This window comes from Cololabis saira, chromosome 15 (genome assembly GCF_033807715.1).
Source record: "Cololabis saira isolate AMF1-May2022 chromosome 15, fColSai1.1, whole genome shotgun sequence".
Taxonomy (NCBI): domain Eukaryota; kingdom Metazoa; phylum Chordata; class Actinopteri; order Beloniformes; family Belonidae; genus Cololabis; species Cololabis saira.
The window spans coordinates 13,124,672-13,148,664 of NC_084601.1; the positions used below are offsets into that span (position 1 = coordinate 13,124,672).

Sequence of the window (23,993 nt, forward strand, 5' to 3'; positions counted from 1 at the left end):
AAACTGAACTAAAAGTAAATGTCAGGTTTGCATTATGCATCTTCAGATTCATACAAGTACAAATATTTTGCCACAAACTGAATAGTTTCTCTCATGTATGATTTGACTTTTTTCTTTTCCAGAAATTGAACTAAAATTAAATAAATAAATAGAAGTAAATAAATACATACAATTTTACATCATAAAAAAGATTGATTTATGCTCACCTTCTAAGTGTAAGAGATTTATTTTTGCTAAGAAGGCTATTTTGGTAATTCAAGGTTCATTATTTTATAAATATATTCTTTATATTCTGATGTAAATCAGGGACTATAATGACACTAGTCAGTTTATCTGTAGTGATTAGTCTGTTTTAGATTGGGCGGAGTGATACGCCACAGTACGGCACTAGGTGCTGTGTTGATGTTGAAAACATATATTCAATCAATTTTCATTCTGCAAAAAGAGCCATAAGGATAATTAGTAGAAAACGATATAGAGATCCAACAAATCCATTATTCCTTCAGTTAAATTTGTTGAAATTTCATGAATTAGTAGACCATAGTATTCTGCAAATTATGTTTAAAGCTCATAAAAAAACTTTACCAATCAACATTCAGAAAAGATTTGAAAAAAGAAAAAGCAAGTATAACTTAAAAGGAACAGAGATTTTTATAAAACCAAGATGCAGGACAAAATTGATGGAACGTTGTGTTTCTGTGAAAGGAATCAATTTATGGAACAATCTGAACAAAGAAAACAAAGAATCCAAATCAAACATTACATTTAAAAGAACAATTAAAACCTGTATGTTAAGGAAATATAACGAAAAATGTTGAGTTTGATTGACATACCCGTAGGCGGTGGTAATTTTATTTAATGTTATTTTAATTTTATTTTAGTTGTTTTTATTCACTTAGTTTTTTGTTTTTTTTTAATTATTATTAAATGATGTTATTTGTGAAAGGGGCAGATCAGATAAGATTCTTCTTCTTTCTGCTCCCTTTTCATTCATAAGTTAGGAACATTTGTATTTGTGTTTGTATTGAATTGTTTTGTTTTTTGAATGAAAATAAAGAATAAAATGAAATGAAAATGAAATGTTCTAAAATCCTACACTGTTGAGCGGACAGTAAAGTACTCTCGAACTCGGCAGAAGTTGTCCCCGTGTTTATAATACTCACGACCCAAAAAAGGTTTAATTTAATAAGGTAAGGCTTAACTCTACACCAGCCTTACATAAGTAAAGGTTCAGAGCTCAAAACGGGACCGCAAAATGGTACTAGTTTCTTCTGAGTGGAGTAAGATTTTGGTCCCCCCGGTCGAGGCGCGGTCGGATGCGCGTTACTAGTCAACACAATAGATTAATATTAATAACCCAATATCGCGATACAGTTTGTCACCTCCACAACACGTATCATGACTTTTTGTATCACGAAATCTCGTGGCACGATATATTGTGACACCCCTAGTTCAGATCATGTGGTTGATTGTGAGATTGTTGCAGCTCCACTCTTGTGTAACTTATCTGGTGATGTGGGGACTGTCGTGTCCTTCACGTGGTCGTGAACTTATTGCTGACGTCACGTTTCCTCATATTCTGCAATTCACTGCATCACCAGTGAGTGTCGCCAACGGACAAAACCTCAGAAAAACCTCAGAAAAGTGCGTACGCCAGACATGATGTGTGCGTGAAAGACTTTCTACGTTCAAATCAATTTTCGAACATCCGACCGTTAGCGTAGAAAGTGGCGTACGCACGTTTTTTGTGCACCGCACGTTTCGAACATGAGGCCCCTGAGCTCAGTCAAAGATCCTCTATACAGAAGATAGCGCATTACCGTTACTGCCAATGGTATGGAATGGTATACACTTCCGGTCTCATAAGTGGGCGTGGTCGCCCCTCTCACCACATCGTTTTGGAACATACAACACTAGATACAGTACAACTTCCTTCCAAAAAGACTTAAATAATAAAAATAACAGTATTATTAAGCAAAGAAGCAAGTTTTATTTTAGTTTTAAACATTTTATCCGATCGGAAAACGATGAGAGCCAAATCTCGCGAGAGTGTGTTGCTCAGACAGACAGGTCTCAAACAAAGTTCATTTTCTCCTAATCTGTCGGTCTGAAAATTGCCATTTTGGTGTCAGAATGTTCAGAAGGTTTGTGGCTTTTGAAAAATGGGTCCCATATTTACTTAAGTTACTATGGGGCGAAGGAATTGGTAATAATCTGTGCTCACGTTCACTTTTCCCATAGGACTCAATAGACTCAGGACCTACTTTCGGTCTCCTAAAGGGGCGTGGCAGTCACGTGACACAGATACAGGAAAACGAACCGTAGTGGGCTGTCTCGTTTATTGAACGTCTCTGGCTCAGTGCAGGGCCCTCCCTGGGTTGGTAGAGAATGGCAATGCCCAGGGGCGTCATTTATAAAAGAGTGGGTAGGATTCATACTAAAAGTGTACGTGCGCTCAAAAGCCGAAAATGGCGTGTGCACAAAAAAATCCTGATTTATAAAACCGTGTGCACGCACAGCTGCACGCAATGTTCTCTTTATAAATCACAGTCCAGCTGGAAGGTTGCGCACGTGAATTCGCCTCATATCCCGCCCTCTACACGCCCACTTCATACCATAAATGGGCAATGCAAACTACTTGATGACTGTATTTGCATATAAATGAGCCTGCTGAGCATGCGCAGCAGGTGCCTGCAGCCTGTTTCTGCTGTGCATCGGGATGAATGAGACATGTGTCGAGCTGGTAAAATACTACCGTACGATCCCCATTTCTTTAATCTCAGTTTCTTTTTTTTCAAAGGCAAATGCAAATAGACGATTTAACAGCAGGAAGTCAGAATGTTCTTCCACATAGATCTATGTGTACGACGCTTCGGCGGAAGAAAAAAACCCGTCAAATCACGCTTCCACATAGACAGGGCTGCACATAAGTGGGCCGCCAGAGCGCATGCGCCGTCAAAATCCACAGTGCGCTGTCAATCTTGTGCTGCGAAGCGCTTTTGCGTACCAACAGCTGGGGCTCATATTATTGGTTGTGGCCAGACCAGAATACTAATATTAAAAAATCTATTGTGAGAGCTTTTCCCTAGAACTGCCACTCAAAGTTGGTACTGGCCAATCACAGCGCGTCCTTACTCCCCCTCCATGCTCGTTGCGGCGGTGGGTTGGGCAGGAAGAGATGGAAGGATCTATCGTCACAAGCAGCTTTACTGAACAAACCCTGACACGTCTCGTCAAAATGTCCGAGAAGCAAGCGCCATTAAGTAATTATTTTGGCGTTCCACCACCACCAACTACAAAGAGACGCCAAACTGAACCACTACCCGAATCGAACAGAAAACGTGTGTTCGCCGAGAAGTGGCTGCATGATGTTACGGCGACGCGTACCGTACGTTCGCGTTCCCGCGTATCCTACCCCGTAAGCTCTGCGTTGGTGCAACGCGGAACCATAAATCAGCCAGTGTCCGTCACTGCATGCAGCAGTTTCCTGCACCAGCAAGACGCTGCTCTCTGATTATGGCTCACAGTTTATGAAAACCCCAAATAAAAAATAAATTAGAGAATATTTTATGAAATCAATAAACAATTCCATCATCAAAATTATAACAAATAAAGGTTCAACATATCTTGCTTTGCATGTAATAAGACTAGGTAATATATTAGTTTCACCTTTTAAGTTGAATTATTGAAATAGATTAACTTTTACACCATATTCTAGTTGAGTTATTGAAATAAATTAACTTTTACACCATATTCTAGTTGAATTATTGAAATAAGTTAACTTTTACACCAAATTCTAGTTGAATTATTGAAATAAATTAACTTTTACACCATATTCTAGTTGAATTATTGAAATAAGTTAACTTTTACACCATATTCTTCACCTGAAGCAATATTCTACACCTTGGCTGATGTGGACATACGTAGCATAGGAGGCTATTTCAGCTGCTATATAGTTGGCTGTCTGTACAGTCATGCAAGTTCAATGCTATTAAAGAACACGTTTTTTCATATAAAATAAACACATTTTTATGCAGTTTAGAAGTTTTGGGGCTTTTTTTTGGCTCCTGCGCTGCTGAAATCGGGGCGTCCTTTATTTTTCTATTTCTGAAAGTTGGCAACCCTAGGTGCAAAATATGCCGTGAGCATCCCAATCTGGCCGATAAAAACTGTAACTTTTATACTGACTCTACAGACTAACACGCACCATAATTTGTTAATTCATCTTTATAAGTGAATAAATATCGTTTTGCCTAATAACTTATTCCTGCATCCCTCTTTTATCGATCCGGCGAGACGGGTCACCGCGTTTTTGGAGCCCCAAGTCACATAACCAGGGGCTCCTCTGAGCACCAGACCAAAATAATTATGTGCAGCCCTGCACATAGATATTGGCAGGTAGGATGATTTGACAGATGAAAATACTCAGTCAGATCACGCTTCCACGTAGACCACGCTTCCACATAGACATCAACATTTATCTATGTGGAAGCGTGATCTGAGGTTTTTTTTTTCTTACGCCGAAGCGTCGTACACATAGATCTATGTGGAAGCACATTCTGACCTCCTGTTGTTAAATCATCGATTTGCATGAAAAAGCCTTTGAAAAAAATGAAACTGAGATAAAAGAAACAGGGATCGTACGGTAGTATTTTCTGCCAAGGTAGGACAACTCGGCTGAACACCGGCTTGGGTGTACATGGATCTATAAGTCTGATATGTGATGACATTAAAAGTATGACATGAATCTGGCTTCATTTCACCACCTCACCGCCTGCGTCGCCAGTTCCCCATATCTTCAAAATGTTCGTGCGCTAGGGTCAGGGTTGGCGTAAAGATACGCACATTTTTCCGTTAGTTTTGTTTTTTTTTAAATCCCAACCTTTGCGTAGAAGGTGGTGTGCGCATCTTTCAAGCCCTGTTATGTGCGCACGCAAGCTTTATAAATGAGGCCCCTGGACTGTCACTTAGGTAGGAGCACTGGGTGATATAATGGGATAAAAATGGCTGTTTGTACAACTCTTAATGACTTGCCTGGCCTGAATATACTGTACACTAACCCACGTAAGATAAACCATTGTGAGGTAACATTTTTGTAACTCATCAGAACTGTCCCTCTGACATCCACAACAACTTCATGATTTAATTTCCACAGCCTTGTGTCAACACCAAGAAACTGCCTGCACAAACAGTTCTAGCCCCAAGTATATGGTTTTGAGAGAAAGAAACCTCAGAAAAGGTCTGCACCCCCAAAAAATGAGCAGGGGTCCCTGCTGACGAGCAGCTGCTCAGGCGAGATAGTAAATAACTCTCGCCAACATCATATCTCTTGACGCTGTGAGCTGTGAAAAGCTGTGAAAGCCTCATATCTCCCAGTTCCTACTGTAGTGCAAAAGGCTACCAGGTAAGGGCCTGACTCATTCAGCCCCCCAATCTCAACAGACCCTCCGGTTACCTGGAAACGGGCAAAAACATCTCTCCTATCACCATGACACTGCAACAGCGAGACCTGCTAATGTACTGATCCAGACAGAGGCACCTGCCCGTGCCCTGTTGATGCGAAGGCCTTCATGCCGACCCCGGGATGCAGCGCAGCTGCTGTACCGACGCTACATCCTCTCATCCCTCATGAAGACTGAGAGTGAGAAAAAACCCATTTGTAGTCAGGATCACTGGAAGAAAGTGAACATCTGGCTGTTTGCCCAAACCAAGAGAAATGCTGGGATCCCACCCCGAAAAAACAACACTTACTCTGAGCACTTCCAGAGAGCTCCACCTCAGAGGCGTTTGTGTCTGGTCTGAGAACACCCAGTCTGGGTTTTCCTTGTGCTGCACACGTTGTGAGACAAACCATCGTTCCCGCTGCAACCGTGTTTTTATTTTTTTATTGCTGAGTGTTTGCCCACTGCTAGTTATTATCTGCTAACCCTCAGTCGCGTTGATATGTTTTCTCACTGTGGTAAACGATCGTTTCCTAGTTGACTTACCAGAGTGACACGGGGAAGTTGCGTCTGTGTGGGAAATGGCTGAGTAGCTTAGTTTGCTGAGGGTGAGGAATCACTGTCTTTGTTGAAATTTCTGTGATTCTGTCCTTTCCAAGTACCCCCCGCCCACACACACACACACACACACACACACACACACACACACACACACACACACACACACACACACACACACACACACACACACACACACACACACACACACACACACATTACATTACATTTGCTCCTGCAAACATGTGTATACTAATATTTTCCTTTCATGTATTTAGTTGTTGTCTACTTACTGTCGAGTCTGAATGTGCCGTTTACTTATTACTGATCCCTAGGTCGTCCCCACTTTAATTGATCAATTTTAATTAATGCTGTCAATGGATTAAAATGTTTAATTGTGATTAATTAAAACAATATGCATAGTTAACTCATGATTAATTGGAATAATTCACATAAATTATATATTTTGTTAATGTTGCTGCTTACCTTAAGATAAGATAAGATACGATAAGATTATCTTTTATTTCTTTTCAGTAGCAGTACACTCAACACACACATGCAGGGAAGAGTAAAAAAGTAAAAAATATATAATTATGAAATATAAACAGTATATACTATTTAAAAACTGTTGTTGCATTATTATATGTCAAAAACATGTCCTGAAAGTCTAGAGAGAGCAAAATTTGGACCAAGAAGGAATAGGCAGTTTTTAACATACATATTTACAGCTTGGTTATAAAAATAGAAATAAAACGCTTTGGTTTGTATTGTTTAATTTTAGGTGCATGACAACTCGTTTAGCCCATTGATAGTTGGCTAAACCAATAGTAAGCCATCATCACTTGCCACCAGCAGTGTTTACTTACCCAGAATTGGCTAAACGCAGCAGTAACTTCTGATTTCATCATCTACTCAACATGTGAAGCAGGATATTCTGGCGTTAACGTCCACCGGCAGCTTCGCAGCTCCTCTGACATGAGTCAGCCGAAGGACCTGGTAGTTACTGTGACATACAGGGGGTGTGCTCTTGTTGGCTTCCAGAGCTACATGGTGGCAACGCTGTATGAGGGAAAGAATATATAAATTCAATCAACTTTTTTTGGTATTTTAAAACCTTTTTCTTCAGGGAACCACTGTGTCACGTAACCAGTGTTTCCTGCATCGTATCCCGACTTGAGATACCGACCTCACCCGACTTCCCGACGGCGTCCGACGGCCGATAATCGGGTGGGTGTATCCCGGCCTTTAGATTGGCCTGTCATTTCAAGAGAGATATCCATTTGTAAAGCTTAAAGCATAAAACAGACAGAAAAGCTTATGGTTGAGCAAAATATCAGCCAATCATTAGGACCACTTGGTCTTGGGGTTCCAGCACAAAAGGCTTGAAGACTGCTGCAGACTAGGATTCTGTCCACAAGAAACAGAGTAGGGCATTAGTATGAATACTGGGGTTTCACTGAATTCTTCTGAACCTCTCAGACATAATGATGAACCTTTTATATCAAGCACCACGCCAGATACTCCAAACACATCAGCATCAGAGCCATGATTCACTCTGTCTTCAGCTTAGCTGTTCAGAATAATTGCAAACATGTTTTGCCTCATGCCCAAAATATCAACCCCTGAAAGAACTCACTGCTATACTGGAACATCTTCTAAGTGCAACTCCTTCTGATGGCAGAATATGAGTGGATGGGACTGTGTGATATGAAGCCTATTATGTTGGTATTAACTATATTTCATCTATTCTGTGGTTTGACAGCCATCTCCCATTCAGAAAAGCAGAAAGCAGAACCCATTCAAGTGCTGAAAAAATTGAAAAATGTATTGATTCAGCACTCATTCCCACCTGACTGTTGAAGTTGAAATGGATTTCAAAGCTGCACGGCATATTTTGGAAGTAGCAATCACACTTTTTGGCTAATTGTTGGTGAGATGCAAAAAACATGGATTTATTTGGATATTTCCAGAAAGTGTAAAAAACAAAAAAGAGAAATACGGTAATAAAAAAATTGCAATAGCATTAAAAGTAGGCGGTGACATCCCGTTCAAACATGTCTGACATGTAACAGCAATTACAATCAGACAAGTTATTTTCATTTATAAATACTGCTGGACGAAACAGAGCAGCATACCTTAACACAGTAGTGCACAATTGTGCTGCACGTCTTGCATATATGCGCTGTTATTTATCACATTTGTCAGTTTTAGGTCGTTTCAGTCACGTTGGTTTTTCTTTCTGTAATGGCAGGGTACCAACACATTTGTCTACATATGTATGCTCAAACATAAACACTTAACCCTGCATAACGAGTCTACTATCAACAATGAAGTAATGTCAAGAACATATACGTATCTACCCCCCACCCCCACCTCTCGCTGCGCTGCTACCCAGAGTGATTTCTCACAGGGTTAATGTTATGTAACGCTTGTTCAGTATTCAGCAGATCACAACATGCACACACCTACAGTAAGGTGTCCCCTGGCAATGTAACCTGTAAGCCAGCTTGCTATTTCTATTTTTAGGCCCCATTGAAGCACACGCTGGGACACACACATTTGGAATTTGGAGGAATTTACGAGTATTAAGTTGCCCAGTCACACGACACACGTGCACATAAAACACACACAGCAATCAACATGATTGGAATTGACAGAAAACCAGGGCTCACCCAGGAACAGAGCAGCAATAATCAGTCATTCAGCTGTCAAACCTGATGGAGAGCAGGATTAGGACTCTGCCAGGACCCCTCTATGTGTTTAATTACACCATGATCGCTGACACATGCAGCAGTTTGCTATTGCCAGGACAAGGGCAGGGTGATAAAACCTGGTTTATCGATCAATTTGAATTAATAGTTTCTTAATAGTGTGACAAAAAATCTAAGCCAGATCATTTCTTTAAACCCATTTCCAAATTTACAGTCAACACATTGTGACACAAGTTTGACGTGCATGTGCGGTGTATCGATATGGCATGTCAATACGTCTTACACTGTCAAGAAGATGTTCATGTCACCACTCTCTTTTCAATCTAACACAGCTTGTGTGTACATGCACACACACTCAGATATGCAGTAAGATTACTTCTCTCCTGTAAAGATTCCCAAGTGGTTCCAAACAATTGTGGATGTTTTTTTTTGTTGTTTTCAGTTTTTTTTTAAGCAGGAACGATGCTCACGTCTTCTTCCTTTACTAGGTAATAACCCACCCCCAGCTCATTAAATGAATTGAATAGAAATAGAAAATATGCACAAATGGTAATTATATAAATGTTTAATTCATTAAAATTGTATTCATTAAAATATAATTATTTGCATAATCATAGTAATATAACTTTCATATTTGTACTATTTTCATTTCGCAGTACAACAGTCAGGCGTTTTCAATCAATGTTCAGAACAACACGACGTGTTATTTGATTTTGTTTAGATCACCAAGCCAGCTGTTGCTCAAGAGAGCAAAACCAGGTGGTATTGATCCGCTTTGGCCTTGTTGTTGTTTCGGCTCAGGGAGCAGCACATTGGAGGAAACGCTTGTGAGGAGTGAGCGGCGCTCTGAGTGATTTAGATCTCAAACCAGAGGACCACAGGAGTGGAGCGATTGTGATAACTGACATCTAGGGATATGATCAAATAAAGTTATGGTAGCCCAGAGTCAGTCATCACACCACCTATTCTATTCTATCTATTCTATTAATCCCTGATTACTTGATTTAGTGGTCCTACAAGTGCTTGCTTTCCTTCTTTCTTTCTTTCTTTCTTTCTTTCTTTCTTTCTTTCTTTCTTTCTTTCTTTCTTTCTTTCTTTCTTTCTTTCTTTCTTTCTTTCTTTCTTTCTTTCTTTCTTTCTTTCTTTCTTTCTTCTTTCTCTTATTTAAACCTACCAATTAAGTATGAAAGGTGCAAAGCTTTTTTCTGATGAAGAATAAAGGGTTTGGTTAGTCTGAATTGGAACTAATTATGGAAACAAATTATACTTAATATCTTCATTTGATATCTGTTGTTCTACTTTTAGAACCCACAGACTCAATAACTCTCATTATTTTCAATGCGTCATTTATTTTATTTTTTTTTACATTTTATTTCTTTTGAGATTTGGCTTGTTTCTGAGTTTCTATGACAACAAAGAGCATCCTGAGCCTCTGACAACCTCTGAATTTTGTGTGTAGTCTCTGTTAAAGTAGGTGTGGAGTGTGTGTTTGTGTTTGTGCTTGTGCGCTTTGGTGTGTTCATGTGTATGTTTGAATGGAGGGAGTGAGTTTGAATGTTGGCTTTGGACTGAAACCTTGATATACACATAGTTTAAGACATACGATCAAGATATGCTAAAAGTTTGGTCAGCCCCTTTTAGGCACATTGACAAACAATCATGCCCAACACCCCACCCCAAACGTGGGTACACCTGTACACAGGGCAGCTGTAATCAATACTGTAAAATAAGTGGAAAAGAAGAGAAGATGTGTCCCATTAGGATGTTTGTGGTTATCCTGCTGGGCTTCACTAATGACATCCTCTACTCTCTCTTTGACCAAAGTATTCTCATTTCCTGCAGCCATGCCCTGTAGCTATTATCAGCCTTTTCACCCCCAGCCAAAAGCATGGAACTTGGGACATGCTGAGACATCAGAGGGTGTGTGTTCTCGAACGTGCATGCCAAGGACAGTTGGCCGTGGCAACACAGAGCAGCTAACAGATGAAGGTCCTGTGTGGTCGCCCTATATTTGTGCATGTGCCTTATTTCCCAGGCATTTTAATGCAACTTAAATTGTTTCAACTATGTCTTGGCTGCAACGAGAAGAACGCACAAACACCATCCCAGATCAGTCCTTCGAATATACAGGGCTTACTGCTGGAGTTGAAGTCCACGTGTGCCGTCCATTTTTACTTTTATACAAATTGTTTTATATGGGATGAATATGATTGATGTGCAGAATGCTGAGGTGTCTCAATGTTTCTTTTTTTTAATTATTATTTACACCTACTACAAGCTTGGAATAGCATCCTGACCCCCACCTTCACCCCCCCCTACAGATAAAAAATACCATTTTAACCCTCGGTACACCTGTAGTTTTCCTGCTATAACAGCGCAATATGTTAGAGGGCTGCAAGAGAGCCAGCGGGAGGGACAAATGTATGTCTGTAAGTGACGAGAGAGTGTGAAAGATGATAAACCACCTCGGGCTCACAATCCCAGTGGGGCACCTGCTCCATTCTCTCCCTCACGATCACATTACTCACCATCCCATTGAATCAATGCATCAAAGCAGACATACAGCTACTGATAAATCACCGGCAAAGAAACTTGGATTACTCTAATTGTACATACAGTACGCTATTTCTTTTCTTATTCTGCAAGAAACAAATGCATATCCCTCAGACTCATGCATCCAGCAGGATGAGATCTCAGGCCCTCCATGAGTGGATTTCTGTTATTTTAAAAGCTGGAGCTAGTACCTTTACCATCTTTTCACACACAGAACCACTTTCAGATCACTAAGCGGCAGAAATATATTTATTTTATTCAGGAATCATTTAAATTTGACAACAAAATGGATCTTAAGTCTGCCATTTCTAGCATTCTTTTCATCTCCAACATTTCTCCCGACCAAGCAGCAGCCGCCTGGGCAGAGACATTGAGCCAGCGTGGATGTGCCAGAAACTGCTCTACCATGAACTGAATGGACACAGCTTTTGGATCCACTTTAGTATGTCTCCAAATGGCTCAAACACTAAAAGACCCAAGATCTAAACAGAAACCTATTTTCTGCCTTTGCAGAAATAAGAAGTACAATAGCTTGGCAGCTTCTAAAGAGCATCACTGGGTTTTTCTTCATGTGCTCTCAACAAATTCAGTATCTGAACTCGATGGCTTAAATTACCAGGTGCTATCATATTGGCTACGTCCATCCATTGTGTAATGCAAATCCCTTGACAACACCGGGACATGCAAGAGGGCTGGGTAAGATATAAGTGATGAGCAGTGATCAGAAATGGTATTCTTACAGCATGCTCACCAATGTGCTTTGTTTCTTTTCTCTCTCCATCCTTCCCTCTCTACTCCTCTCTTAGGTGAGGAATGATCTGACTAATGAGCTGGAAAAAGCAGACATTCAGATCGCCGACACAGAAAGTTTCTCCAACGATCCCTGTGTCAATGTCAAAAAGCTGAAGGTAGGTGAACCAGAATTTGTGGGCATTTAAGTCTACTGTACACATAGATATGCACACATTTATGCATGTATCCTTTCTATTGTCTAAACCAAAATAGAGAGAACAAATCAGACCATAATAATAAAATATGTTAATGAGACATTATGAGGGGAAGACAGCTAAAATGAGATCAGTTGTTAAATTAGTTATTCAAATTCCTTTGGATTCTTGAGACAAATGGTTCGGGATAAAAGTAAGCATTTTCTTTATGAACGATGCATATATAGTTAGTTGAATATGTGTTTGTCTGGATGTGTTTTGTGTATGAGTATGGAGGAAGATTGTCTGTAAAAACTGCTGTGTGGCACTGGTGTCCAAAAGTGTACAGCGTAAAGGCCATCTCATCCAACTAACTTGTAGCCGGTGACGTTACCTGGTTGCACGCCATGTGTCCGTTTGATGAATTATACATGCATTTTTAGCAGGCATTGGCAGAAATAGCACAGCAAAATAAAAAAGAGCAACAAAAAGGAACGAATAGAGTAAAATGAGCGAAAAATCCTTTCTGCTATGTTGAAGGAAAATATGCTAAAACAGTATGCTTATCAGTTTAGCTTTAAAGTAAAATCACCTGGACGGTGGCTGTGGGTCATCTGAGTCCCTAAAAACATGTTCACAAAACAATGTTTTGGTGTCTCAACAGCAACTATGGCAAATACATATATATATATATATATATATATATATATATATATATATATATATATATATATATATTCATGCTGTTTTGTATGTGTAAGTGTTAGGTGGGGAGGTGAAGTTTGATAAGAGGGCCTCGGCCTCACTGTAATCCACAAATAGATCCCTCACTTCTGTGAAATTCTATCTGAAATATTCAGTCGCGCTGAGTGCAGACAGGGTGTGGGGCATTATAGCAGTCCTCTATGTTTCTCGCCAGCCTTCTGTGTTGTGGTACTTTAAACACACTTACAGAGGAAAAAAAGAGAGAAGATAACATCCAAACAAAGGCCTGCTTACTTAAGAGACAAACGCTAACATTTATGTTGTAATTTTAGTAACACTCAAGTTTATTCTTTATAAGTTTGAACATAAGATATCAATGTTGCCATCTAAAAAAATACATATCTTCTGACTGAGGTTTCAGTCACAACAAAATATATTCAGCAGCTTGCTTTTAATAGGGGGTCAAATGAGGAAAACATGTCCTAAAATCTAAAATAAGATCAAAACACTTTATTATTTATTATGACTTAATTATTCATTACACATTCAGTCATGATGCCTCTGAAGTATGAAACACAAAGAATGAGTTAATTTCTCTTTGCTATCATGCTTTTGTCTCTGTTTCTTCATGGAAGAGTACCACGCATGTACAATTAATATTTATCTACTAAAAGTCATGTTAACAAATATGATTGCATATCAAGTTACCACCCCTCATCACTATATTATACAAATGCAATAATAATGTTATGGTAAGAACACATAATAGCAACCTGTCCTGTTGACATACACAAAACCAACTGACAATAAATGGCTTGCACTCCAATAAGTTTGCCTTTTCCATAAAAAAAATGGATGGTCTTTCATTATTATCCTAACAGCACAAAGTGAAGTAAGGCTACATTTACACAGCCAGGCCACATCTAAACCTTAATATATATGATCAGAATACAATCTCGCATTTTCAGCATATTGTCAGTATTTGTTCTTCCTGATGTTCCCAAATCCACATGGTTGCTATGGTAACCTACATGTATAGAACAGGTGGAAGGGAAATTGGCTTGGGCCCTGTTACAAATTGTTATGTGCTAATTTTCCAGGAATTACAAGAAAAGGTGTCAGCGATGGGAGAATGCTTCTTGGTGTAGCTTTATTTTAGGTCATCGGTGCAGTGGGGTGCATGGCACAGGCCGTTTAGCTGTAGGCTTACAGACAGCTAAAGATAGATGTCAGCACAATCCCCACCCTCACTTCCATTTACTGGTGGACGTAGTTGTTTTCATGTGTTTTTTAAAAAGGCAATCTAGAATCCTGTTTGAGCAACCAGACGATCCAGACTGAAGCCACGTTTACACATAGCTGGGTATTTACAAAAACTGATATTTCCCCCTCTACGTTTTGAAAAATACCATCATTTACATAAATACGCTGTTAAGGTGCTATGAGCAGCCAAACCTACAGGCGGGAGTGTAATGAGAAGCATAAAGTCATGCTAGCCAATCGAAATCCTGGAAAAAAACGTCAACAAATGACACATGTAACTTCCAGTTACTTCCAAGATGGAACGAGAGTCTTTCGTTTGTAGTGACAGAGAAGTGGAGTTACTTTTAAGTGTGACGTTAGAATATAAAACAGGTAAAATACAAGAAAATATTGACGGTGGCCAAACAAATTGTAAACACAGGTCGCACACATGACGCTGGTGACGTTTCTGTCGCATAATGTGAAGTTCTGAATCCTAAATGTCCGTTTCTCTCTGTTTAGACGCAAACATGAAAACTGAGTTTTTGCAAATCTTCACTTTGGCCGGAGTTTTCAGAAATTATCGTTTTTGGTGACTTTGAGCTCCGTTTTCGTGTAAACGAACGGCCAAAACGCATGAAAACATCACCGTTTTTGCTACATGTAAACGAGGCCTGAGATTAGGGCTGGGCGATATATCGAGTATAGCCGATGTACCTCGGCTTCTACTCTGTGCGATGTACAAAATTACTCTATCGTGCATATTCAAATATAAATTTTCACGCATTGTGCTTTTAGCCGCGGGCATTAAATGACAGACTTTTCTCGCTCTCTCGTCTCGTCTCTCCTTCTCTGAGACATAAAACAAGCGCACCCTGTCACATACATCAGTCACGTGCTGTCGTGTGTGCATTGTCATTGGCCCCCGACCAGCTGCTGGTGTCGGGACCGCCGCTCAGTTCCACCCCGCTTTAACTTTAACTTAACTTTCCCAAACTCGGACTGTTTGCGCCGTGAGCTCATCTGCGCGGTTGCTACGCGCGGCGGACTCTTTCCAAAGCTAACCGGCTTTGTAAAGACGGGAGGGGATGTTTTCTCCTCGCACGACGTGCACGGCTCTGTGGAGAGCCGAGGAGCCGCTTAGCGCGACACGCGCAGCCGAGCCTTTAGGCTGATTTATGGTCCCGCGTTACACCAACGCAGAGCCTACAGCGTAATGTGCGCATCGCCGCGTACCCTACGCCGTAGGTTCTGCGTCGATTTAACGCGGAACCATAATTCAGGCCTTTCTCTTCCAGAACTGAGAAACATCCCCTAGTGTTGCTTAAATGTGGCCACATGAAATCAATCACTATCATTGAAACAAAGTCAAACAAGACTATATGACGTCATATTTCTAACAATAAGTGAAAGTGATGCAAAGTAAAGGAGGAGAGGATGAAACATTGCAGTCCCTGCACCTACAATTTAATATAAAGGTGCTCTAAGGGGCCCCTGCTGCTCAGAGCAGCTCATCCTGGTAAAACCAGGTAAAACCAGGTGAAACCTGGTCATCCTGGTAAAACCAGGACCAGAACATGTTCTTAGCAGATGTTCTTCAGACGGAAGAACTTTTGAAATTACACTTTTTATGTTTGTGCCACTCACTGCTTAGTAACTGTTTGATAAATACAGTTTTGGTAAATTTGACTTATTCCCCATTTTTGCATGAAAGTTTAAAATGAGCATATATTAATGCAGTATGAACAAGAATGTTTTAATGTAGACATATAGAATTATCATACTGGTGTGACTGTAGCATCAAAGTGTTAATTCAAGGCTAAGGCAAAATATCGAGATATATATTGTGTATCGTGACATGGCCTTAAAATATCGAGATATTAATAAAAGGCCATATCGCCCAGCCCTACCTGAGATGTGAAAATCCAATTCCACCCCGGTATGTTGTTCGAGTCCATTTGGAAAAATCTTGTTTCATGTGGACTTTGGCTGTTCAGATATGCCAAACAAAATAATACTGATGGATGAATAAATAAATAAATAGATAAACAACCTGGAAGCACAAGAGACTGATTTGCAAGAGGAGAAGGAGACACAGGACTATAAATACACACAAATATCAACAGAAGCAGGTGTGAAGGATTAGAACAGATCACCAAAGAAGTCGAACCAGAAATCCCACAGAAACTTTAAAATCAGACAAACGAGAGTCTGAAATCCCCCACTACTCAATAAATAGTGCAGTACATAGTGTACTATGTAGTGAAGGTTCACACTGAGGAGCTGATGATCTCCATTCAACGTCCTCTAGTAATGCAGCGCCACGGGGGACTGGTTTTAATGGAACCTAAAAATAACTAAATAACACTAAAATAAGACCCAAAATCAATCATTACCCTTACTCATCATTACTAATCTTTCATTCCTCCCATCCCAACATTTTGGTTTCTTTTACTGTGTTTTAAGCTTTAAAGGCAGAAATACTGCAAATTAACAGATGAGAAGACGTTGAGAAAACATTCAACTTAATGACTTCAATTAAAGAAATGTCCACGAGGAATGTAACAGAGTGTTCTGTTCATCTCTGATAACGATGAAGAATTTGTGAATGTCATCATTGCCTCACCTAACGATCAGACACGCCAGAGGAAGGAGAGGTTGGACTGACTTTTCAGGCGCGATGCGGTTCCTGCTGAGCTCTGCGTTGGAACCCTTTCACATACAATAGGATCTCACTAGGGCTGAACGATTAATTGCATTTGCGATAATATCGCGATGTGATAAAACAAGATTTTCTAACCGCAAAGGCTGTGATTTGACCAGATCACATGATCTGGTCACGTTGCTGGCAGGGAAAAAAAGTCAACAGTGCCGCGTGTCCGCATGTAACCTACTGTATCTACCATGGCCTCACAGTGTTAGGGCTCGGCCAGGCAGGGCTTTATAAATATATGGGCTTTATACATTTATTAAATATATGAACGCAGAGTCGGCGTGGCGTGCTGTACGATGCGCGTACCGCGTACCCTACAGCGTAGGCTCTGCGTTGGTGTAACGCTGAACCATAAATCAGCCTTAAACCACCTGCAGCCCGTCAGCTCATCAGGAGGAGTTAAAGAGCGGCTGCGAGTTGTTCATTGCTGGTTCGTTTTGTTAACTCTGTGAGCTTTATTGCTTTGTTTGTTAGTTTGCTGGTGTTTTTTTTTCTCTGTGATTTTTGAGTTATTTATGAAGAAGTTCTGAGTGAGCAGTACTCGAGTTGAAGGGGGATGTCCAAATCATTCCCCCCTGTAAAACTGCCATCCCCCCTTTCCATACCTTATGTCATTTCATCAATGAATGTGGTTTTACTGCTATTTCAACATTTAGAGTCATCACCAGAAATATAACTTATTTGACAATTTTCACCTGTTTCAAGTAAATTTTCACTTGAAATAAGTAGGAAAATCTGCCAGTGGAACAAGATTTATCTTCTTATTACAAGCAAAAAAATCTTGTTCCACTGGCAGATTTTTCTACTTATTTCAAGTGAAAATCTACTTGAAACGGGTGAAAATATTAGTTTTTTCCAGTGATGAGTCTTGCTTTAAGTGTAATGAGATTTCTTTTTTACTAAAATGAGACATTTTCACTAGAAATAAGACAAATATTCTTGTTGAGATTTTGAGTTTTTGCAGTGATCCATTTTCCTTATCCTGTGAAGGACAGAGACATATTGATAAGTTCAGAAAACTGTTTTTATTTTTGTGTTTTGATGTATTTGATGTAAGCCCAGTGGATATTTAAAGCTTACAGAAGGCTGCATTTAACTGCTGCTATGTCATTCCTGCAGTATTTCTGCAGGTCAGTGCTAATATTTGTTATATATTTTATTATTTGTAATCAGCACAAATTATCTGTCCCCATATGATAAAACCCACCATCCCCCCTGATTTTTTTTTTTTACAACTCGAGTACTGCCTGTGAGGAAGGTTTTTTGTTCCCTGTGGGAGTTTTTCTGTGTTTTTCTATTAAACTACGGCTCGTTTTGGCTAAAGTTTAACCCGGTTTGGTGTCGTGCGATTGGGTTCAGAGAGAATGACCCGTGTGTAGACGTGTTAAAGAGGTAAAGGCACAGTTTTGTTTTCTTTATTGTTGTAATCTGTGCTTTAAATAAATCTGGCATTGTTTATTATAAAACAGACTGATTTATTGCTTGTGTAGTTGAAAAATACATGAGAAAAGGACATTGAAAAAAATAATCGCATATTAAATCGCAATCGCAATATTGAGGAAAAAAATCGTAATTAGATTATTTTCAAAAATCTTTCAGCCCTAGATCTCACTGTTCCAGCTGAATTCAAGGATGTGCATGTTGGGTACAGTGCTCTGTGACAACACCTGAAGGCATCCATTTGCAGAGAACTTGACGGACCACAAAGACAGTATAAGAAGAACTGATTTTGGCAATGTCCCCTGAGCTCTATGAGTAAGAAAAGAATTGTAAACTGTTCTTATGGGGGGGGTTATTAGCCTGTTTGCTTCTTTCAAACTGCTCTCGGTTCAGCCTGAAATACACCTGACTACTGCAACTAGTAGTTAATATGTCTTAACCACCTCCTTGAAACTTTTAGCAACCAATTACACAGACCTAATTTGGCCATGTGCACCCTTCTCTCCTGTGATGTGCCCGAGGCCCTGCAGCACGTGCACTGCATACTGTGTGCTATCTGTAAGGCCATTATGGCTTCTAAGACACGAGCAAGAGTAAGGATTTGATTACGTCTGCACACTGCACAGAAAACATCCCAGACAGATGTGGGATGGTATAATTTGAAGCCCGTCACCAAATTCTCAAATCACATGTCCCTCAAACTCATTAAAAACTGCATTATTGCTGTGAATGTGCGTTTATTAAACTTTAAGAGGGCCTGACTGTGCTTATAATTTGCCCACTGTTCTTCATGTTAATCACCATTATAAAGTTACAAATAACCCTGACAAGAATAAACCAGTTAAGGCTGTCCTTAATGCTACCCTCTTCGAGAACAATAATTGTTACAGTTACATAAAAGCATGAGCAATGGCGGTAATTTGGGGCCCTGCAGTGCCCCAGTCCATTTGTAATTCAGTAACACAACATGCTCGCTCTTGCCCTTGCCTGTAACTATGCAGCCTTTTGCATGTTGTTGCCAGGCAAGCCTGAATTTATACGGAGTCTGCCGCCTATGGCCATGGCTGGAGTCATTTGGGTTAAGTGCCTTTCCTTCAGGGATGAGCGGCATTATTGAGTTTCCACCGGCATGTCTCATCGACACATAAACACATGCACGAACACACGATAAAACACAAAAACATACTCCCGAAAACTCTTGCATTTTTACCTGCACATCTGCACACATACACATTTTGAAAATACTCGAGCTGTGGAACAAAGAGGGTTTTATGCAAAGCACCTATTAAATATCGTTGCATGTTCTCTGGCACCAGAGAAGTGTTTAGGAATTAAGATGACAGTGATTAGTTGCTCTCTCTGATTTGAGGATGCATGACATATGGTGGACTGCCTGAGGGATGACTTAATGAACTGTATTTGTAATGGTTTCTCATTATCCCCAATAACTGCAGGATAACTGCAGGTTCTTTAAGATTACAGCTGATGTACCTTGCTTCACATTTTCAATTCTTTAGAGTCCAGCCTTTGTTTTCATGCCTTTGTCAGCAATGCTTTTCAATGCTATGTTTATTTGTTTTTGCTTTACTGGACAAACCCTCCATGATGTCGCCCATAGGTTTTTCTGAAAAGAGAACAGCCCCACCTCATGTCAATCAAAGTTACCCATGGCTCCCGCTTCCTTCAGCTGATCCATGCCAGAGGAGCTGTTGAGCAGTGAACCTTTGCGGCAGAATATCTTTTTTCCAAATGTTGTTTCGGTGGCACAGTCAGGAATGACTACTGTCTTTAGTCTGTGCCGGAGTAGCACTAGCTGCCAGCTGCTTAGCTAAGCTTCACAGCAACATTGACAACTGAGGAGGAAGTGATAGCAGCTAAGCCGGCCGCCAATCACATGTCCATGCCCCTAATCATACATAAATGTAATGCTTTATGTCATGTAGGAATGGGTGATATTTTACCGTTCACGATAAACCGTCAAAACAATTCCCCACGGTAAGAATTTGTCATCTCGCGATAAAAATGATAAATTCCTGTTGATGACGTTTTTGTGTGAAGCTGATTTAAAGCTTCACACAGAGGAAGGTTCTGCGTAAAATCCACGCACAACGTACGTGAAGGAAGGAAGGAAGGAAGGAAGGAAGGAAGGAAGGAAGGAAGGAAGGAAGGAAGGAAGGAAGGAAGGAAGGAAGGAAGGAAGGAAGGAAGGAAGGAAGGAAGGAAGGAAGGAAGGAAGGAAGGAAGGAAGGAAGGAAGGAAGGAAGGAAGGAAGGAAGGAAAGATATGAGCCTGATATGAATATGATATGAAAGATATGAGAAAGAAAGAAAGAAAGAAAGAAAGAAAGAAAGAAAGAAAGAAAGAAAGAAAGAAAGAAAGAAAGAAAGAAAGAAAGAAAGAAAGAAAGAAAGAAAGAAAGAAAGAAAGAAAGAAAGAAAAGATATGAGCCTGAAAGAAAGGGAGGGAGGAAGGAAGGAAAGATATGAGCCAGAAAGAAAGAAAGAAAGAAAGAAAGAAAGAAAGAAAGAAAAATTCCCATTGTTGTAGTTTAGTAGTATTTAGTATCTTTTAGAGCAGTGATTTGGGGGCTCCAAAGACTGAATGTGGTGATAGATTGATAGTTACAAAGGTGGAGTTGAATTGGTATTTTTTTTATCGTCATTTTTATCGTTATCGGGATAAATGCCAGAAATGATCGTGATACATTTTTTAGTCCATACCGCCCGTCCCTAATGTCATGTTACCTAATCTTGTGACAAATACTCCCTATGCTGTTGTCATGGATGTGAAATCTAACAATGGAGACTAAAAGTGTTTTTTAAACCATGCTGTAAATGTGTTCATTTTGTGCTGCAGAGGACTGGTTTTGATATGGAGGTCATGGGTGATTGACTCGCCTTTGGAGCCAGCCCCCATTGGTCAGACGATGAATTGCACCTTTTCTTATTTCCGCGTCGGCTTCAACGTTGTTGACGCATGCTCGGCAGCTGGAAGCCACATCTTTTCTGACTGTAGTGCAGTGTAGCAATGTAATCTGTCGTAGTCTTAGTTACGTTAGAAATGACAAGTGAAAACCAGTTGAAATGACAGTTGACTTGTTTTTAGTTACATATCACTGATTTGTAATTTGGAAGAATAAAAAGTGTTGAATGATGATAAAAGGCATGACACGAGTCAGGAACTACCTAAGAAACCACACAGCTCTTACAAGTAACATAAACGATTAGTCTCAGTCTCCAAATTCCTATTACATGGTGAAAACTGACATAAATGTTGTTACTCTCTGTCTGCACTGTCAAGATTGAATTAGAGCTCTGCAACGGCTTCTGCAAGTGTGCAGCATCACATCCAGCCTTGAACACGTGTACATCTATCAAAATCTGTAAATCTGTGTCGGTATTATTTGATTCCATTTGGGGAAATTCTTTGCTCTGCGTACGTGTGTGTGTGTGTGTGTGTGTGTGTGTGTGTGTGTGTGTGTGTGTGTGTGTGTGTGCGTGTGCGCACTGGTCTCTGCTCAACATGAGGTTTGGTGCTGAACATACTGTATCTGTGTCCTCACTAAATGACCTAGCCCCTCTTATTTTTTTCACACCATGAAACATGCAGAATTTCCACCTGGGAAATCTGAATTATTTATGGAGTCAATCACCAAGACCATGTTGCGCTCTGATTTCCCAAGTAAATTTGCACTCCCCACCCAGGTTTGTGAGCGATTCTACCCGCTGACACTGTCATTGTTATTAATGGACTTTGCGGTTTGATATTGCCATATTCTCTCAAGTCCTGCTCTCTCATTTGGAACCAGCATATTTTATAGCCACTCACCTGGTGTGTACACCGACGAGAACAAAACAGCACATGCAACATTCCTGAAACTGTTAAACATGCAGCATTTTTTTATGTCATGTAAGTATCACACAAATACAGATTTTTTTTTTTCCCTTAATGGCTGAAGAACTTTCCGGCATATGGAACTTCATTGAATAAGACCTTGTTTTTCAGCTTAGACAAGACGTATTATGTTTTTTCTTTGTTTTCTATTAAAGCTTTGTGACACACTTTAACAGTCTTTAACGAGACAAAAACTAAACGAAAGATTTTCCGAAGTAAGAGAGGGGGTGCTGCAGCTTTCAATGATGAAATGGTCTCTCAAAGGTTGATTGTGTGATAAAACAGATTTATGTAATTCATCAAAGTTTTTGTTTGTTACAGTGACATTTTAAATGTAATCAATCTGTTTTTTTTTTGTTTTTCAGGACAATGATGTGAGAATCATCATCGGTCAGTTTGATGAGAACCTTGCATCCAAAGTCTTCTGCTGCGTAAGTCAAGTCACCCGTTATGTTCAGCTTGTATTATTTTTGTGAATATGTATTATTGGAACTCAAATATTTCATTGAAAATATAATTTTTTTGTTCCTACTGTAGGTTTGAATCGTAATGCTTTGATCAGTGGTGTAACATCACGGCGATAGGCCCTGGTGCAAATATTTTTTTTGCGTGCTTGCCCTAAAAAAAAGTGCAAACCGCATGCATACACACATGCACAATCACTATATAGAACTGCTATTGTAGACACAATGTTGGCCATGTAGGCTAATGTTGTGACTGGTCACACTCACCCTGCAAAGCAGTGGAAGTGGAAGTCTCCTCCTGACCCCCCGGCGGTCGTGTCAATGCCATTTCATTTATGGAGGTAGCTGGTAAGCTCGCCTCCGGACACTGGATTTTTCCTCAGTTGGAGTAAAAAACATTTTTGCTTCAACATCATCTTGACTCTTTTTTTCCTTTTCCCTTTTGAGCTCAATTTTTTTGTTTGGGCTTGCTAAACATGATGCTACGCTATTTTTTCTTTTCTTTTTTTACTTGCTGAAAACTCACGTCACGTCATCCCGTCATCATGCACTTAACATGACTGACAGGTAGCCTACAAAGGTGATTCCATTCACAAAAACTCTTTTTTGTTTCCTCCCTCCTTCATGGACCCCTGATACCGTCTGGGCCCCGATGCAGCTGCACCAATATTTACGCCTGTGGCTTCGATTAAATTTAATGTTTTACAATTGTGGCTTCATTCAAGATTTTACAAGAAAACTGTCAGAGCGACATCACATAACACGAAGTTCATATTTAATGTCCCATTATTGCATTAACCTTTCTCTTTCGACCCTCTCCTAGGCGTATAACTTGAACATGTTTGGCAGTAAATACCAATGGATTATTCCAGGCTGGTACCAAGGCAACTGGTGGGAACAGGCTAATAGCACCAACTGCACCACCAAGAAGCTTCTCACAGCCATGGAGGGATACATCAGCGTGGACTTTGAGCCGCTCAGTTCTCGGCCGATCAAGGGCATCTCTGGGATGGTGAGTCACGCCAGCGGCTCGGATCCCAACAGCTCGATTGCACGTGTACTTGAATGTGAGATGAGACCTGGATGGATTATGTTCTGACTGAGGTTTCATTATACGTTAATCCATGATCTTTTCTCAAACCTGACCTATTTTTTCTTCCTAAAACTTATTTACTAAAATATTTAAACATACTAACAACCTTTCTTATTTTCTATACGAGCATATTGCATTTCATAAATGTCAAATTACAGCTTTTTACTCTGGGTTTTAAATTGACAGTGATACATAAGTTTGGGTTGTGCTAGATAAGCACAGAGTCAAATTGCACTGGAAAGAGACTACTTCA

At 40.0% G+C, this 23,993-nt stretch overlaps 1 protein-coding gene across 1 annotated transcript in view; it reads left to right on the forward strand.

The window, feature by feature from the left end:
* Nucleotides 1-23,993, forward strand: part of gabbr2 (gamma-aminobutyric acid (GABA) B receptor, 2) — a 230,534-nt gene that overhangs the window by 128,906 nt on the left and 77,635 nt on the right. The window contains exons 4-6 of the mRNA XM_061742628.1: nt 12,070-12,171; nt 22,549-22,614; nt 23,471-23,659. Of these exons, the coding sequence (XP_061598612.1) occupies nt 12,070-12,171; nt 22,549-22,614; nt 23,471-23,659 (357 nt within the window). The remainder of the gene's footprint in view (nt 1-12,069; nt 12,172-22,548; nt 22,615-23,470; nt 23,660-23,993) is intronic.